Genomic DNA, 19,436 nt, shown 5'->3' on the forward strand with positions numbered 1-19,436 from the left:
CCTGGGTTCAATCCCTGGGTTGGGAAGATTCCATGGAGAAGGCAATGGTTACCCACTCCAGTATTCTTGCTTGCAAAATCCCATGGACAGAGGAGCCTGGCAGGCTATAGTCCATGGGATTGCAAAGAGTCAGCTATGACTGAGCGATTAAGCACACACAGCACACAACATTGTAAATCACGCTGGGCAGTGTAGTGATATCAAGTCTGGTGATGGTAAACGAAGATCTCTCCCGCTCCCTAATTAATTTCCTTCAGACTATTCATACCTCCATGAATTGTGACGTGGCATTGAGCATACAGGTTCTGTGCTGTGCACCCTTGTATTCAAAAGGTACCATGACAAAGCCGATGGCTTCAGGGATGGCCAAGATAAAAGAAAGGATCCAGATGGAGACAATCTCAATGGCTGTGACCAAGGGAATCCCAATTCCCTGAACACGACTCCAGGAGGCAACTGCTCTGTACCTGGGGGAAAAAACAACAACAAAAAAAGAGGAGAGTGATGGAACCAAGTTGTTAGCAAATTTTGTTATTTCAATTCAATAAAATTCTATTAATAAATGCTGGAAAATCCTTCCACTGGCCGCTGACCAACCATGGGTTTCTAGGAATTTTCTGTGTGTGAAAAACAGTTGGGGCCATTAAAAGTTCCACTCATTTGGGGTTCAATTGGCTGGCAGGCCTGAGTCTGAGATCTTCACTTGGGGTTTAGTAAAATCTCATGAGAGTTTAGGATGTGGCCGCTAAGACAGGTGTGCTATGTTTTTTAAGCGTGGGGAAAATTGGGTAGTGAAAACTGCTGGTATTTATTATGGTAATATCTTATTTCTGCTTCTATATTAAAAAAACTTGCAATATTATATATGAAGTGGATCTAGATATCTTTAAGTGAATCATGACCATAGATATTCCATTGTTTTCTCCCTTCTTTAACAGACAGAAGATATTAAGAAGAGATGGCAAGAATACATGGAAGAACTGTACAAAAAAGATCTTCACGACCCAGATAGTCATGATGATGTGATCACTAATCTAGAGCCAGACATCTTGGAATGTGAAGTCAAGTGGGCCTTAGAAAGCATCACTACGAACAAAGCTAGTGGAGGTGATGGAATTCCAGTTGAGCTGTTTCAAACCCTGAAAGATGATGCTGTGAAAGTGCTGCACTCAATATGCCAGCAAATTTGGAAAACTCAGCAGTGGCCACAGGATTGGAAAAGGTCAGTTTTCATTCCAATCCCAAAGAAAGGCAATGCCAAAGAATGCTCAAACTACCGCACAATTGCACTCATCTCACATGCTAGTAAAGTAATGCTCAAAATTCTCCAAGCCAGGCTTCAGCAATACGTCAACTGTGAACTCCCTGATGTTCAAGCTGGTTTTAGAAAAGGCAGAGGAACCAGAGATCAAATTGCCAACATCTGCTGGATCATGGAAAAAGCAAGAGAGTTCCAGAAAAACATCTATTTCTGCTTTATTGACTATGCCAAAGCCTTTGACTGTGTGGATCACAATAAACTATGGAAAATTCTGAAAGAGATGGGAATACCAAACCACCTGACCTGCCTCTTGAGAAATCTGTATGCAGGTCAGGAAGCAACAGTTAGAACTGGACATGGAATAACAGACTGGTTCCAAATAGGAAAAGGAGTACGTCAAGGCTGTATATTGTCACCCTGCTTATTTAACTTATATGCAGAGGACATCATGAGAAATGCTGGACTGGAAGAAACACAAGCTGGAATCAAAGATTGCCAGGAGAAATATCAATAACCTCAGATATGCAGATGACACCACCCTTATGGCAGAAAGTGAAGAGGAGCTAAAAAGCCTCTTGAAGAAAGTGAAAGAGGAGAGTGAAAAAGTTGGCCTAAAGCTCAACATTCAGAAAATGAAGATCATGGCATCCGGTCCCATCACTTCATGGGAAATAGATGGGGAAACAGTGGAAACAATGTCAGACTTTATTTATTTGGGCTCCTGAATCACTGCAGATGGTGACTGCAGCCATGAAATTAAAAGACGCTTACTCCTTGGAAGAAAAGTTATGACCAACCTAGATAGCATATTCAAAAGCAGAGACATTACTTTGCCTACTAAGGTCCGTCTAGTCAAGGCTATGGTTTTTCCTGTGGTCATGTATGGATGTGAGAGTTGGACTGTGAAGAAGGCTGAGCGCCGAAGAATTGATGCTTTTGAACTGTGGTGTTGGAGAAGCCTCTTGAGAGTCCCTTGGACTGCAAGGAGAATCAACCAGTCCATTCTGAAGGAGATCAACCCTGGGATTTCTTTGGAAGGAATGATGCTAAAGCTGAAACTCCAGTACTTTGGCCACCTCATGCGAAGAGTTGACTCATTGGAAAAGACTCTGATGCTGGGAGGGATTGGGGGCAGGAGGAGAAGGGGACAACAGAGCATGAGATGGCTGGATGGCATCATGGACTCGATGGACATGAGTCTGAGTGAACTCCGGGAGATGGTGATGAACAGGGAGGCCTGGCGTGCTGCGATTCATGGGGTTGCAAAGAGTTGGACATGACTGAGTGACTGAACTGAACTTCTTTGACCCTCAAATTATGGTTACAGTGGCCATTTTAGTAAATAAATGTTTTTAATCGTTACACTTTAGTGTAGTCAATGAAACAGAAGTAGATGTTTTCCTGGAACTCTCTTGCTTTTTCCATGATCCAGTGGATGTTGGCAATTTGATCTCTGGTTCCTCTGCCTTTTCTAAATCCAGTTTGAACACCTGGAAGTTCTTAGTTCATGTACTGTTGAAGCCTGGCTTGGAGAATTTTGAGCATTACTTTGCTAGCATGTGAAATGAGTGCAAATCTGTGGTAGTTTGAGCATTCTTTGGCATTTCCTTTCTTTGGGACTGGAATGAAAACTGACATTTTCCAGTCTTGTGGCCACTGCTGAGTTTTCCAAATTTGCTGGCATACTGAGTACAGCACTTTAACAGCATCATCTTTTAGGATTTGAAATATCTCATCTGGAATTCCATCACCTCCATTAGCTTTGTTTGTAGTGATGCTTCCTAAGTCCCACTTCACTTTGCACTCCAAGATATCTGGCTCCAGGTAGGTGATCACACTGTTGTGGCTATCTAGGTCATTAAGATCTTTTTTGCACAGCTCTTCTGTGTATTCTTGTCACCTCTTCTTAACATTTTCTGCTTCTGTTAGGTCCATACCATTTCTGTCTTTTATTGTACCCATCTTTGCATGAAATATTCCCTTGGTATCTCTAACTTTCTTGAAGAGATCTGTAGTCTTCCCCATTCTATTGTTTTCCTCTATTTCCCACTTAGGAAGACTTTCTTATCTCTCCTTGCTATTCTTTGGAACTTTTGGAACTGGTTCAAAATTGGGCAAGGAGTACATGAAGGCTCTATATTGTCACCCTGCTTATTTAACTTCTGTGCGGAGTACATCATGCGAAATGCTGGGCTGAATGAAACACAGCTGGAATCAAGATTGCCAGGAGAAATATCAATAACCTCAGATATGCAGATGACACCACTGTTATGGCAGAAAGCAAAGAGAACTAAAGAACTTCTTGATGAAAGTAAAAAAGGAGAGTGAAAAAGCTGGCTTAAAACTCAACATTGAAAAAAATTAAGATCATAGCATCTGGTCCCATCACTTCACGGCAAATAGATGGGAAAACAATGGAAACAGTGACAGACTTTATTTTCTAGGGCTCCAGAATCACTGCAGATGGTGACTACAGCCACAAAATTAAAAGATGCTTGCTCCTAGGAAGAAAAGCTATGACAAACCCAGACAGTGTATTAAAAATCAGAGACATTACTTTGCTGACAAACGTCCATATAGTGAAAGCTATGTTTTTCCAGTAATCATGTATGGATGTGAGAGTTGAACCATAAGAATTGAAAAATTCTGAGCATTGAAGAATTGATGAGCACCAAAGAATTGATGTTTTTGAACAGTGATGCTGGAGAAGACTCTTGAGAGTCCCTTGGACTGCAGGGAGATGCAACCAGTCAATCCTAAAGGAAATCAGTCCTGATTTTCATTAGAAGGACTGATGCTGAAACTGAAGCTCAATACTTTGGCCACCTGATGTGAAAACTGACTCATTAGAAAAGACCTTGATGCTGGGAAAGATTGAAGGCAGGAGGAGAAGGGGACAACAAAGGATGAGATGGTTGGATGGCATCACTCACTCAATGGACATGAGTTTGAGCAAGCTCTGGCAGATAGTGAAGGACAGGGAAGCCTGGCGTGCTACAGTCCATGGAGTTGCAAAGAGTTGGACATGGTTCAGCAACTGAACAACAACAAAATCATAATACTTAAAAATGTAAAAGAATGACTATAGCTCTCCCATGTGGCCTGGTGCCAGACTATGTAAAACTGAACTAAATATACGTTGGTTCCTAATCCTTAGGGTTTATAATTTAATATAAAAAGAATAGTTCATATAGAAGCACAGGATATAAATGTAACTGAACAATTTTGCCAATCAAAACATCAACTGGCATAAAAAAATTGTGTTTGCCTTACTTCGTACCTTAATATTTTATCATAATATTCACATTTAAATGTTAAGTCTAAAGAAAGTTTGTTTTCAGAAACTCTGTGCTCTTTGACCTGATGTGACGGTCTGGTGCTAACTGCTTTCAGATTTACAGTTAAGAAAGGACCTGGGATGTGGTACAGTATTTTTGTGGCTTCATTCTCGAAATTTTTGCTGCTGTTGTAATGGAAAGGAAACATTTTCTTTTTATAGCTTTCATTAGAGAGTGCCAGAAGAAGGCCGTAAAACAGACCAAGGCATTGGAGACAGGTGCACATGGGTTTGCAGGCCAGGCAACTTAACGGAAGGATTAGTCAGCAACACCAAGGCAAGATACAAAATAGCCATCGCCACTGAAATGAGCGCTTGATCACTTAAGTTAGTGTTCTGTCTCAGTGCATCTAAAAAGTACATGTGTGAAAACACAACTCCTAGGAATTATGCTACCTTGTTCTTCAGTGTAGGTTAGAACCTATAGTTTGGTACACACAATGATGCCGCTTGGCATATATATAGCTCAATTTGCTGGAGAAATGTTTTGCAAAAGATTTTTAGGGTAAATAAGATTGGTGTACAATCAGAATCTCTGAAAAAGTCCAGACTAGTCCAGAATGGGATAAAATACAGCTATGCAAACAGACCAAGAAAATCCTTTTATGATATAGCCAACATTGCATTTTAAAATTTATGGTTATTACCAGTGGAATAAAGACTGCAATATATTTTGCTTTCTGCTTCTGTTGACTTTGCTGCCTTATTAGACTGGCAGGCTGATGTCCAGTAAAAGCTAAAAGGAATGGAGACGGGATGTCTATATCTTGAGGCTGCTGATAAATTTTATCTATTTCTTCTCTCTTTTTCTTATCAGGAAAGGTGATGTAAATAAAACACTTTATCTTTTAAGAGAGTCAGAAAGCCAGATTTCTTAGGCAGGATTGGAGATAGAAGGTGGTTTAGTAAGAAAATGTGGTCTAAATGTTCTAATGATGAATATATTCACAGAGCAGCTTCATTTTGTAACATGCCAATGAGTTGCTAGAATATTACATATCTATAATTCAATGTAAATTCAACATTTAAAAATAAGTAGAAGTAATTTTTCATATCTAGTTGAGCAAATGATTCATAATCAGTCTGCTCCTTCCTTAACCCTCAGGACTAAGAATGTTTTCCATTTTTAATCGCACTGATCTTGTTTCTTGAGAAAACAAAAGCAATTACAAATAATCATTTGTGATGACAGAGGTGGAGAAAGATGTGGAAAATAAGAAATACTGGATGTTCCAAAAATGATTTCTATCTGGAGAGAAAAACATAACACATAACACATAATATGTTCTTATTGCTGCTGCTGCTGCTAAGTTGCTTCAGTCGTGTCCTACTCTGTGCGACCCCACAGACGGCAGCCCACCAGGCTCCCCCATCTCTGGGATTCTCCAGGCAAGAACACTGGAGTGGGTTGCCATTTCCTTCTCCAATGCATGAAAGTGAAAAGTGAAAGTGAAGTCGCTCAGTCGTGTCCAACTCTTAGCGACCCCATGGACTGCAGCCTACCAGGCTCCTCCGTCCATGGGATTTTCCAGGCAAGAGCACTGGAGTGGGGTGCGTGTGATAAATTCTGGGTTGGCCAAAAAGTTTGTTCAGGTTTTTCTATGTTATGGAAAAACCCAAACAAACACTTTTGCTAGCAAGCCAATATTTTACTTATTTATTTTGCTTACTCTCTATGTTTACCTCTTCCTTTAGAATATAATCTCCATAGGGCAGACATCTTGTGTGTTGGTTACAAGACCGACATCAGTAGATGCCAAATAAATATCTGTTGAATCAAGCATCTTTGTTTCCTTACCATGCATTTGGCTTTACTGGGCAAAGCCAATCTACAATCCCAATGTGTTCTTATTTTTCAAGCCAGACTTGAATTAGGCAACAAATAAACAGCTAATACTTTTAGAATCCTAACATGAAAAAATTTAAAACCAAGAGGGAACTCTGGGCTGATCTTTCTTCCTTTGTGTTCTGGTTGGGAACCTGTTCTGACCTTTCTTTCTTTGTTTTCTGGGTGTGTAAGCAAGGCTTCTGCCTGGTCGTCAGTGAGCGTGGGGCGCCCGGCTTAGGGCTCTGGTCTACCAAGTTCCAGGGCAGTCTTTTCTCATGACACCACCTTGAGCCCTGTCATGTGGCATGCAAAATAAAAGAATAAATTACATGTTGTATTTATGCAAAATATGTGTGCTACTGTATATGTATATAAATAGTTATTACACATGTTTCCAAGGCTAGAGTCATTAATACATGTTTTTGAATCTTTATGATCTGGGAAACTCATTCAAATAAAAGTAAATATTATTCAATGAACAATGTAAAATAAAATTTAAATTCAAAGGATCACTTCAGCAAAATCTATTTTCATTTCTCCTTATCCTTTGCCCATTTCTGTTCTCATAAGTATGATTTAAATATATATTATAATCTTATCAATTTTGCTACAATTTTGTATGCACTTTTTAATGTTTCTACATAGGCATGGCATTTATTAATTTCATGGCTACAGAGTATAATAAGATATTGATAAAATTTACCTAAATCTTCCTCCTATGGTTACATTATTTCTAGTGTTCCAAGGTTGTAAGAAACATGTCTATAATTATGTTTGCATAAGGTTTTTTCAGTGATTTTCCTGGGTTAATAATCTTAACTGAGGTTATTGAATCAAAGGAATGAAAAAATAGCTTAAGTACATTAAAAAATTGTTCCTGTTAAGTGCCTGCCTATGTTTTCCTTCATTAGAATTTATTTTTCTTCAATTTTGCCACTTTCATAAGGCAAAATAGCACTTACATCTTCATGTACATCATTAATTAGCAACAAATATGACCATTCGTAACATTTTTTTATGATTTGTGTCTCCTATGTGATTGGCAAACTAATTGCCATGCAGAGGTTTGGGGGTAACACAGCAGCAGAAAGAATGTTAAAGAGAAGCCAGGTGAGATGGATTAAAAGATAATTGCAGAAGGAAATGATGCCATTTGAAGCAACATGGATGGACCTAGAGATTATTATACTCAGTGAAGTCAGAGAAAAACAAATATTGTATGATGTCATTTACATATTGAATCTAAAGATAATGACACACATGAATTTATTAATAAGACAGAAACAGATTCACAGACATAGAAAACAAATTTATGGTTATCAAAGGGGAATTGAGGGAAAGGATAATTTAGGAGTTTGGGATTGGCAGATATACACTACTATATATAAAACATATACACAACAACGGAGAAGGCAATGGCACCCCACTCCAGTACTCTTGCCTGGAAAATCCCATGGACGGAGGAGCCTGGTGGGCTGCAGCCCATGGGGTCGCTAAGAGTCGGATGCAATTGAGTGACTTCACTTTCACTTTCATGCATTGGAGAAGGAAATGGCAACCCACTCCAGTGTTCTTGCCTGGAGAATTCCAGGGACGGGGGAGCCTAGTGAGCTGCCGTCTATGGGGTCGCACAGAGTCAGACACGACTGAAGCGACTTAGCAGCAGAAGCAGCAGCAGCATACACAACAAGGGAACTACTGTATAGCACAGGGAACTATATTCAATATCACATAATAGCATACAATGGAAAAAATCTGAAAAAGAATAATGCTGATATATGTAAAACTGAATTACCTTGCTATACACCAGAAACTAACACAATATTATAAATCAGCTATATTTTAACAACAAAAAGAAAAAATAAATTAATAAAATTGAAAAATTAAAAAACAAAAAGACAGCTACAGATATGTGTATTATACATTATTCAATTTTTATTGGAGTATAATTCCTTTACAATATTTTGTTAGTTTCTCTTGTACAGCAAATTGATGCTTTTGAACTGTGGTGTTGGAGAAGACTCTTGAGAGTCCCTTGGACTGCAAGGAGATCCAACCAGTCCATTCTGAAGGAGATCAACCCTGGGATTTCTTTGGAAGGAATGATGCTAAAGCTGAAACTCCAGTACTTTGGCCACCTCATGCAAAGAGTTGACTCATTGGAAAAGACTCTGATGCTGGGAGGGATTGGGGGCAGGAGGAGAAGGGGACGACAGAGCATGAGATGGCTGGATGGCATCACGGACTCGATGGACGTGAGTCTGAGTGAACTCCGGGAGTTGGTGATGGACAGGGAAGCCTGGCGTGCTGCGATTCATGGGGTTGCAAAGAGTCGGACACGACTGAGCAACTGAACTGAACTCATGCATATATTTCCTCTTTTTTTGGATTTTCTTTCCATTTAGATCATCACAGAGCACTGAGTTGAGTTTCCTGTGCTATGCAGTACATTCTCACTATTATCTATTTTATACATAGTATCAATAGCGTATAATGTCAATCCCAATCTCCCATTTCATCCCATCCCTCCATCCCCTCCCCCTTGGTGTCCATCCATTTGTTCTCTACTTCTGTGACTCTTATTTCTGCTTTGCCAATAGGCTCATCTGTGTTGTACAGAGTGAAGCAAGTCAGAAAGAAAAAAGCAAATATTGTATATTAACGAATACATGTGGAATCTAGCAGCAGATATTTGGACACTTCTTCGGTTGGGTGTGTCATCTGGGCTGGCCTGTGGCTGCTTTGACTAGCTGAGCACAGCTGGAATCATGCTTTATCAGTTTCACACCTGTCCTCTCCATGGAGCAGCAGGTTCTACCCTGGAGCTCCGAGCCAGCTGGAGCAGGGTTCAGCAGCCCTGGGCTCGTGGAGAGGGAGATGCGCTCCACTGAGCTCGCATGTCTAGTTGTTCCTATCAAAGGGCCAGTCATGTGAGTCTTGGAACCATGAAACAAGCTCAGGAGCCACCTGAAATCCACCAGGAGATCCCAGTCAGAGTAACAAGGAGTGGAAGAACTGCCCCAATTTCTGACCTGCAACATGGTCAGACTGTAAGAAAATGACGATTGTTCTAAACCACTCAGTTTGGGGGTAGTTTCTTACCAAAGAAAAATGAGGCAGCAAGATTAGCCAGTCACCTGATCTTGACAAGAGAATTAAAAGAATGAAAAACTTTGCAATGGGGAACAGACTCCAAAATGAGATCCTGAGTTGCACTACACACAGTTTTTATGGTTTAGTCCCTAAGTTGTGTTCAACTCTTTGCAACCCCACGAACTGTAGCCGGCCAGACTCCTCTGTCCATGGGAGTTCCCAGGCAAGAATACTAGAGCGGGTTGCCATTTCCTTCTCCAGGAGATATTCTTGACCCGAGAATCAAACCCACATCGCCTGCTTCGGTAGGCAGGCGGATTCTTTACCACTTCCTAGGAGCCACAAGGGAAATCCATTACATGCAGGGTGAAAGAAAAATCAAAACACAGGAGGAAAAAAGAGAAACCAAGCCCAAGTAAAAATGAAGTGTTTTAGAAAAGCACTTCCATGCTTCTTGAGTTATGGTCAATCTTTGAGACTATCACAGAAACCACTGAGTAACTACTTGAAATGAGGGATGCGGAACTGACGCAAATCAATCAAAGTTGCCTTATTAATGGATCCTTGCAGCTTTCCCAGGTATCTAATTACACATCATCTGGAGTAGTTGTTAAAAGGAGTTTTATCTTTTTATAGCTTCCTTTCCCAGGCAGCTTTTAACTACAGTTTGGAGCTGTAACCAGACCTCTTTACTAGTCTGACCCCCATCATTTCCCACTTTAAACAGGACTGTTAACCTTACAAAGAATAACATTTAATTCCTCTTTCCAATCCCTGCCCCTCCTTTTTTCCCTGAAACAAAGTAACATAGAGTGCTTGCCACTTAAAGCATGTAAGAATACTTATTCAAATTATTGGTAATGGCTGGTATAAGTGATCAGCTTTTTCTGTTTTGTTTACCTTATTTGGATTAAAAAAACCTCTAGGGAGGGGGCTTCCCTGGTGGTCCAGTAGCTGAGACTCTGTGCTCCCAATGCAGGGGGCCCGGTTTTGATCCCTCATCCATCCCACATGCAGCAGCTAAGACCTGGGCAGCCAAATAAATAAATAAATATTTAAAAAAAAAAAATCCAAACCAAATACCTAGACTGAGAAAGGTAGACCTTTTTTTTCCTTTTTGATCCTCCAGTATTAGTATTCACTAAGCAATCAATGAAGTAATAAATCGTATAGAGCTTGGATGAATTGTTTAGTTGACAAATTGTGTCCACAACTCCTTGCAACTCCGTGGACTGCAGCTCTCCAGGCTCCTCTCTCCGTGGGATTATCCCGGCAAGTATACTGGAGTGGACTGCTGTTTCCTTCTGCCGGGCATCTTCCTGACTCAGGGATCAAACCCACATCTCCTGTTTTGTCAAGTGGATTTTTTACTACTGAGCCCAGTTACTCCCATTATTTTCCCTCAAAAGCAACATATTAAAAAAAAAAATCACAGACCCTTCCTGGGCCATAATTTGATTCAGCTCATAAATGGAAAGCAGAGATTCCCAAGTTGCAAATTGTTTCATAACAGAATCCAAATTCCCTCTTTTTACTCCTTGCTTTTATTTTTTTTAAGAAAAGGAAGAAATTTTCTTATTTTTAGTAGAATATAATGCAACCAAATCAAGATGCAAAGCAAATGGTATCTAATCTTCAGGAATGAAGTGTGAATGATTCATTTTACAGTGTGAAAGCTTTTGAAACAGAAATGTCAAGAAAGATTCCTTCCATACAGATCTCAAAGTTGAGTCAGTACCAAGTGAAATGCAACAGTTTATAAAGAAAGGACCGAGGGAACACAGGATGGTGAATTGATTACCAGGGAAAAACCTGGAATAAGGCAGATTTTTGAGAAAGTGGAATTTTAAAATGGTTCATCTCCTTGCTCTAAAACGGAGACTAGAGACTTCCCTGGTGGTCCAGTGGCTAAGACACCATGCCCCCCCGTGCAGGGGGTCCCGGTTGGACCCTGCTCAGGGAGTTGAATCCCACATGCTATAGCCAAGTGTTCCCATGCTGAAACTAAAGGTCCCCCATGTTGCAAATAAGATCCGATGAAGCCAAACAAATAAAATAAAAAACAAACAACTGAGAGCAAGTCTTAATGAACGAGATGCTTGGCATTCTTTTTTTTTTTTCTTTTTTCAAACCAAGAACATTTTATTTGATACATAACTGATAACTGGTGACTGAACCATTGCTTTAATTTTCCTCCCTGCATGAGACAGGGGAGGAAAGGGTGTGGTTGAGGTGAGCTTACGCCAGAACTAGGAGCCTATGACCCAGTCCTTCCATTTCCTCCCCCATCATCTCCTCCCAGCTCCCTTCTTCCTCCTATCTACAGGTAGGGTATTTTTCTTTTTTACAGGTAGGGTTTATACTGGGGATGGTGAAGCAATATCGTCCCCTGAGAGAGGGCAGAACAAGATGAAATAAGGAACGAATTGGAAGTTTTTGATGATTGAGGACTTTTGGGAATCCCTTGCATGAATCTCTCCCTTGTGCATTTCATTCTTCCTGGTTCCCGTGTCCATATATTCACAACCACTGAAACTCTAAAGAACAGCAGCCAGGCCTGATTCTTCATGTCTGTACCTCATACTCTTCTCTCCAGTTGTTCTGTGGAACTAAATGATGACTTATGCTTCTCAATCTAGGGATAATTCATGATATAGTATATCACTGAGGAATAAGTGCCCTAAAATATTTTTCAATCAAGAAAAAATTAATTTTTTATACTGTTCTTTTTTTTTTTTTTTTTTTGGCTGTGACTCATGGCATGTGGGATCTTAGTTCCCTGACCAGGAATTGAACCCAACTGCCAAGAAAGTCCCAAGAAAAAAAATGTATATTTTCTATATTAAGATTCATATGAACTGCAAAAGGGACCACTAAACTATAGCACATAACACTATTTAGGGCACATACTGTAAATTTTGTAACATGAAAATATTCTGGAGAGATGAAAAGTTGCCTATATTTCTTATCAAACCAAGCAAATTCTTTCCTCTCCTTGGTCTCTCTTTTCATCAGTGCCTCTCTTCTCAGAGGATTATAACCAGCTGCCTTAGAAAGGTTTTACTATTTATAGGAGCCAAGCATCTTCCTTGCCTTCTTCCTCCTGTTTCTTTCTCATTCTTGGGTCATAGGCTGTTCTTTTCTGGGTTTGGTTAGATGCTTCCTCAGAGGTGCAGTTTTCTTAGAACACTGAGTGGCTCTTTCCTAACACTTGTTATCATCCTAGTTTTTACCTAAAGTCTGGGAAATTTTCTAAATAAAAAGTCAGTTTTAAAATAAAATGCTATTTTCCCAAATTTTGATGGTGCTTTTGTAAAGGCAAGTATAGGCGTGGAAATATCTCTGAGCTGAGTATGTACATGTATCTCCATGCAAGGCCTATATACATTTGTGTTTTAGAGCTAGAGTCATAGGAAATTAGTGTTAATATAAAAAAGAAGTCATAGGAATGAGCTGGGCAAATGAGAAAAATAAAATGTAAAGAATAGCATGAAGTAAATAAGGAAAACTGGTCACAGATAATAAAACTAAATAAACTTTCAGAAATTTTTTCTGCTTGTATTAATAGAACAACTACTAATAATATGATGAAAACCCATTATTCTATCCCTTGACATAACTACTAATAATACTGATCATATTACTTTCAAGGAATTTTATATTCACAAACCTACACATTTAAATTGCATTTAACATCCCTATCCTTTTCCCTAAAATGTTGCTTTCAACATTTTCTGTAAATTTTATCTTGTTTATGTACCTAATTTCTTTGTTCAAATTTTGGATCATTTCCATAGGACTTATTCTAAAAATTGTAATTATTGGGTCAGAAGGCAAAAGCAGGGTCTCCCTGATGGCTCAATGGATGAGAATCCATTTGGAGCAACTAAGCCTGTGAGCCACAACTATTGAGCCTGTGCTCTAGAGCCTGGGAATTGCAGCCACTGAAGTCTGAGTGTCCTAGAGCCTGTCCTCAGCAATAAGAGAAGCCTGCACACAGCAGCAAAGACCTAGCACAGTCAAGAAATAAACAAATTTTAAAAAGAACACAAAAGTACTTGTAGGACTTTACTTTCTGGAGGGGCTGTTCAAGTTTCTACCATTACCAGAAAAGTATGCTTTTTAATGAGAACTTCTCTGATTACATGAACATTATTCATGTTAATGACTGTTGGCCATTTTGATTTTTTCTTTGGTGATTTTTATACTTATGCCTTTTAATATGAAAGTATTATCATTTTAACTATGAATTGTATGGATTCTTTAAATATCAAGAATATTAACATGCAGTGTTGCTGCAAATATATTCCCCAGATTATTGCTTTATTTGGTTTTTAATTTTATGAATGTTTTATCTTCGTTTAAAATTTTATGTCCTAAAATGCATTTATAGTTTTACTCAGATTTTCTACCATCCCTTTTAGGTTTAAAAAGTCTTCCTTTTCTAGAGACCAAAAAGATACTGCTTTATATTCTTCTACTGCCTGATGGTTTGAGTTTCTGCATGCTTAAGCATAGTGTTTAAGAACACACACTACTTTTATTTGATGACTGGCTCCAAAACTTAGTAGCTGAGTGACCTTGATTAAGCTCTTTCAACTTCAGCTTCCCCACCTGTAAAATGGGGATAACTATAGCACCATTACAGCTGTTATAAGGATTAAATAAAATAATTTCTGGGAAGTATTTTTAACAGGGCCTGGTACATACTAATACTTAATAAATGGTAATAATTGTAACAACAGACTGGTTCCAAATAGGAAAAGGAGTACATCAAGGCTGTATATTGTCACCTTATTTAACTTATGTGCAGAGTACATCATGAGAAACGCTGGGCCGGAGGAAGCACAAGCTGGAATCAAGATTGCTGGGAGAAATATCAATAACCTCAGATATGCAAATGACACCACCCTTATGGCAGAAAGTTAAGAGGAACTAAAGAGCTTCTTGATGAAAGTAAAAGAAGAGAGTGAAAAAGTTAGCTTAAAGCTCAACATTCAGAAAACTAAGATCATGGCATCTGGTCCCATCACTTCATGGCAAATAGATGGGAAACAGTGGAAACAGTGGTAGACTTTATTTTTTGGGGCTCCAAAATCACTGCAGATGGTGATTGCAGCCATGAAATAAAACGACACTTACTCCTTGGAAGGAAAGTTATGACCAACCTAGACAGCCTATTAAAAAGCAGAGACATTACTTTGCCAACAAAGGTCTGTGTAGTCAAGGCTATGGTTTTTCCAATGGTCATGGATGGATGTGAGAGTTGGAGTGTAAAGAAAGCTGAGTGCCAAAGAATTGATGCTTTTGAACTGTGGTGTTGGAGAAGACTCTTGAGAGTCCCTTGGACTGCAAGGAGATAGAACCAGTCCATCCTAAAGGAGATCAGTCCTGAGTGTTCATTCAAAGGACTGATGTTGAAGTTGAAACTCCAATATTTTGGCCACCTGATGCAAAGAGCTGACTCATTGGAAAAGACCCTGATGCTGGGAGGGATTGGGGGCAGGAGGAGAAGGGGACGACAGAGGATGAGATGGCTGGATGGCATCACTGACTCAATGGACATGAGGTTGAGTAAACTCCGGGAGTTGGTGATAGACTGGGAGGCCTGGTGTGCTGCAGTCCATGCGGTCGCAAAGAGTTGGACACAACTGAGCGACTGAAATGAACTGAGTAATTGTAACTAATATTATTGCTATGTAGCACAAGATAAGCCTTTAACATGTTTTTTCCCCAGATGGTACGTAACACTATTTGTTGATGAATCTTCCCTTTTCCCATTACGATCAAAGTGATTTCAGCCTCTGTTATATTCTTATACACTTTGAAACCTGTTTCTGTTTCTCCCATTTATTTGTCAACGTATTTATGGGTGTATACCACATTGTTTCACAACTGTAGTTTTATAACACTGAAGAATATTATTTAGGAGGAATTTGCATATAGGAAACACAATTTTAAAAAATTGTCATGATTATTTTACATATCATAAGTACTGCTGCTGCTAAGTCACTTCAGTGGTGTCTGACTCTGTGTGACCCATAGACAGCAGCCCACCAGGCTCCCCCGCCCCTGGGATTCTCCAGGCAAGAACACTGGAGTGGGTTGCCATTTCCTTCTCCAATACATGAAAGTGAAAAGTGAAAGGGAAGTTGCTTAGTCGTATCCGACTCTTCGCGACCCAATGGACCGCAGCCTACCAGGCTCTTCTGTCCATGAGATTTTCCAGGCAAGAGTACTGGAGTGGGGTGCCATCGCCTTCTCCAAACATAAGTACTGTATTATCTAAAAATGATGTTTTTGGGGTGCTAGGAGTGGGAACAGCAGAGTGAGAATTCATTAGTGAATAAAATCCAGATTATTTACTCATATTTTGAGACATGGTCACAAATAACAATTATTCGTTAAGTTGAAGTGATACAGTAGCTACTTATGGCATGTAAATATTTGTATGCAACAGCCTTTAACATCTGATGTGATGCAGAAGAAACCTATGCCTCAGGTTTTCCTGAGAATCACTGTGAATCCTAATTATTCATGATTTTATTTATGATCTTTGTTTTTACCATTGCTGTGTTTATCATTTTTGTCAATACCTTACTGCAACTTAAATGCTAATGAAATGTTCTTTGTTTTGGTTTCAGCAATAAATTTATTTTTAATAATACCACTAAACATTTTGTTTCAGTGTTTCACAATTACTATAACCATACATTTAAAATAAGAATATTATTATAGTTTTCTACTACCAATGGAATGAGTATCCTTATGGTTTAACAATAAAAGTTTTGGTCCTGAAAATTAATTGTAAATGATAAATAACAGAATATCTGTAAACACATTGTTCTTTAAGAAAGTGGGCCTTTTATTTCTATGTTGATGGGACTTGGGTGCTCTGACAAAGTGATTGTTAAAGTGTGAAAGGAAAAATGAAGACCTCTTCTAAGTTGTAGGTAAACCACTTAAAAAGGATTATGCATGCATGCTGTTGCTTCAGTCTTGTCCAACTCTTTGTGACTCTATGGACCATAGCTCGCCAGGCTCCTCTGTCCATGGGATTCTTCGGGCAAGAATATTGGAGTGGGTTGCCATGTCTTCCTCCAGGGGATCTTCCTGCTCCAGGGATTGAACCTATATTTCTTATGTCTCCTGCATTGGCAGGCAGGTTCTTTACCACTAGAGCTACCTGGGAAGCCCTCAAAGAACTGTATTCAATATAAAAAAGAGCACCAGAGTTCCTAATTCCATTTTTTTAATAAAATTCCCACTATGAAAATTAGAAGATATATAAAATACCTTCTAGAAATTCATGGAATTTAGAAAGACCTCTCTAAAGAAGTCTTGACATTCATGTTTGAGAATTCTGGAAAGACTTTGAGACACTTGCTGGGTTTTTCAGAGCTGGATGAAAGGGCACTTCTATTATCCTCTTTTTTGGAAGCCTTTCAAGCATAGATTAGAATATAATTCTGAGTACTCATTCTTCAGTTCAAGCAATCAAGCTTTAGAAACATAATTGAGCCATATCTTCTTTTTTTCCAATGAGAAATCTACCACTGAAAATATAGAGTTTGGATGTCCTAGAATTTCCTTTTCCAAAATTCATTCCATCTAATACATTCCTTGGGCTTCCCTGACAGCTCATTGCCATAAGGATATCAAATGGATATAGTTGGCAAAATGCCCTAGGTGTAAGTTTGCCTTAACCAATGATGGCTAGTAATCAGCAACTATGGAAAGTAATTCTGAACAGTACAGCAAGATTGATAATAGTTTAATTCCTGGGAACTAATGAACCACTGCCCTGGGCATCTGCTCTCAAAACTCCTTGAGTTCTCTTTTTTTCTGAGAAAAATAGTTTTCTAAACCCAACAAAAGAGTGAGGAGAAAGAGCCACATTACCTGTCAACACTTAGTGCGCAGAGATTAAGGACGGTGATCCCCACTGAGGACTTCTGCAAAAAGGGGAACAACTTGCAGAGGAAAACGCCAAAGTCATTTTGTTCAAAAGGCCAGCGCCCAGCCAGCAGCTGAAAAAGGGAAAGAGCGTGTAAGACAGATGGCAGAGCCAGCATGGAACACTTGGACATACATTTCTAATCACACTTCTGAACTTCTAAATTTTATCATTTATGATGCTTTTCAGTTGCAGTGATAACAGGAAATTATCATCGTCATTATCTTTTCATAATTTAATGCTTCGGCAAGTTTTTCTATCCTTGAAAGATGCGGAGAATGATAAAAAAATATAATAACAAGAAATGAATCTTTGATCTTATAGGAAGAGGAGCAAAAGGTGGGGGTTTGGATGACAGTTTAACCAAGAAGCAGGAAGTCATCTTTGATCAGTTCTTACCAAGTCATGAGTTAAATGAGTCATTTTCAACCAGCGGCATTGGGAGATTATATTCACTCCTGACAAGCAGCCAAAGCTCTGAATAAGATGTTATGGAGAATACTGGGAAAATGAAGTGGTTTAGGATATACTGGCTTTGCCAACCTAAAATCACTTGGAACTCACGCTTTCCTCTGTGCTTAACAGGCTGCCTTGCTTTAGCAGGGATGACACCAGTGACCTATCTTTGTTTAGGCTCAGATTTCTCTTTATCACACAGGAAAATGTGGTTACTGTGATCTGTTTGTAGTGTTTGCAGGATGTCTATTCTTCCATGTTGACAGTTTGAAATCTTTGAAATTCTAAGGAGAGGGTGATGACCCTCTAGAGGCTGTGTGTGATAAGTAGCAAGAACACAAGTCATCTATGAGTTGCTGGTATTCATCTACTTAGGTATTGTACTAGAAGCATGGGCTTAAATAACAGCACAGCTATATAAATGGAGGAAGTCCCAACTGAATATATGATGCCTTTTCAAGAGTAAAAATGGCATTGATTTCCTTTCTAATGTTTGCTTAGTGACTCAGAACTTAAACTTACTCTACTCAATAGGAAATAATACCATGCTATTTTGAAAAATTTTCTTGTTTTTCAAAGTACCCATTGCCATACTAACTCTAAGTTGACCTTCCAATGTTGTTCTACCATGTCTAAAATATTGAGGATTAATTTCATGGCTGGTGTGGTCATTAATATGAGTCGGGGAAAGAGGCGGGGAAACTGTTACTCCAGAAAGACAAAATCAGAATGTATGCATTTTGAAAATTTAATAACATAGGGCTCTCTATAATTATATTTTTTATGGCTAAGACCCTGTATGACTTTTAAATGTATTTCCCCCCCTTTTCTGTATTGTTTTCTGAAAGGCCTTTTCCTTCAATCCAGTCCTGTCTCAGGTATCTTTTCCCTCTCATTCTTACTGGTTTTGCTTGGTGTCTTCTTAGAATTTCCATATAAACTCTTGTCCAAGGATAACCAGTGAATTCTTCACAGAAACACTTTCCTAAACACTTTCAGTTCTCATGAAGTTAAAAAATAATTATACCATTGCTGATTGCTAGTTATTAGGGCCTGATGCAAGTAAAGACACAAAACATTATTTCTGGGATGAATCACCCCCTAAAAAGAAGACTTGAAAATTACTTTTTATAGAATGAGAGTTTAGTATTTTGTTCCACAACAGTAATCCTCCAGTAAAGACTAGAGAGATGTAATTTAAACATGTAGGAATTGTTATAGGATAAGGTTTGAAACAGTTGAACTGTTATGGTTGGATGGTTGGTTCATTCCTGGAGACAGAGGATCTTGAAATCCATGTGAACAAATTTTCCAATTCATACATCCAACAGCAAGAGAAAAGGATGTTTCTGGCTTTAACAAGGGAGACTCTGAAATCCTGTGAAAGTCTAAGTAACAAGGGCTAAGGAAAATGATCTGGAAAACCCCACAGTGCATGGTTTCAGGCTCTTCCAGTCTCAACTGGAAAAGATTTTGGGCTTCCCAGGTGGGGCTGATGGTAAAG

General features: G+C 39.0%; 1 protein-coding gene across 2 annotated transcripts in view; it reads right to left on the reverse strand.

Annotated features, from left to right (window-relative positions):
* The window catches only part of EDNRA (endothelin receptor type A), a 76,522-nt gene that overhangs the window by 18,860 nt on the left and 38,226 nt on the right, over positions 1 to 19,436 (reverse strand). For both annotated transcript variants that reach the window (XM_040251360.1, XM_040251361.1), the window contains 2 exons: positions 17,422 to 17,549; positions 269 to 467 (listed from right to left, as the gene is read on the reverse strand). In XM_040251360.1, the coding sequence (XP_040107294.1) occupies positions 269 to 467; positions 17,422 to 17,549 (327 nt within the window). The remainder of the gene's footprint in view (positions 1 to 268; positions 468 to 17,421; positions 17,550 to 19,436) is intronic.

The sequence above is a fragment of the Oryx dammah genome, unplaced genomic scaffold (genome assembly GCF_014754425.2).
Source record: "Oryx dammah isolate SB20612 unplaced genomic scaffold, SCBI_Odam_1.1 HiC_scaffold_12, whole genome shotgun sequence".
In the NCBI taxonomy this organism is placed as follows: Eukaryota; Metazoa; Chordata; class Mammalia; order Artiodactyla; family Bovidae; genus Oryx; species Oryx dammah.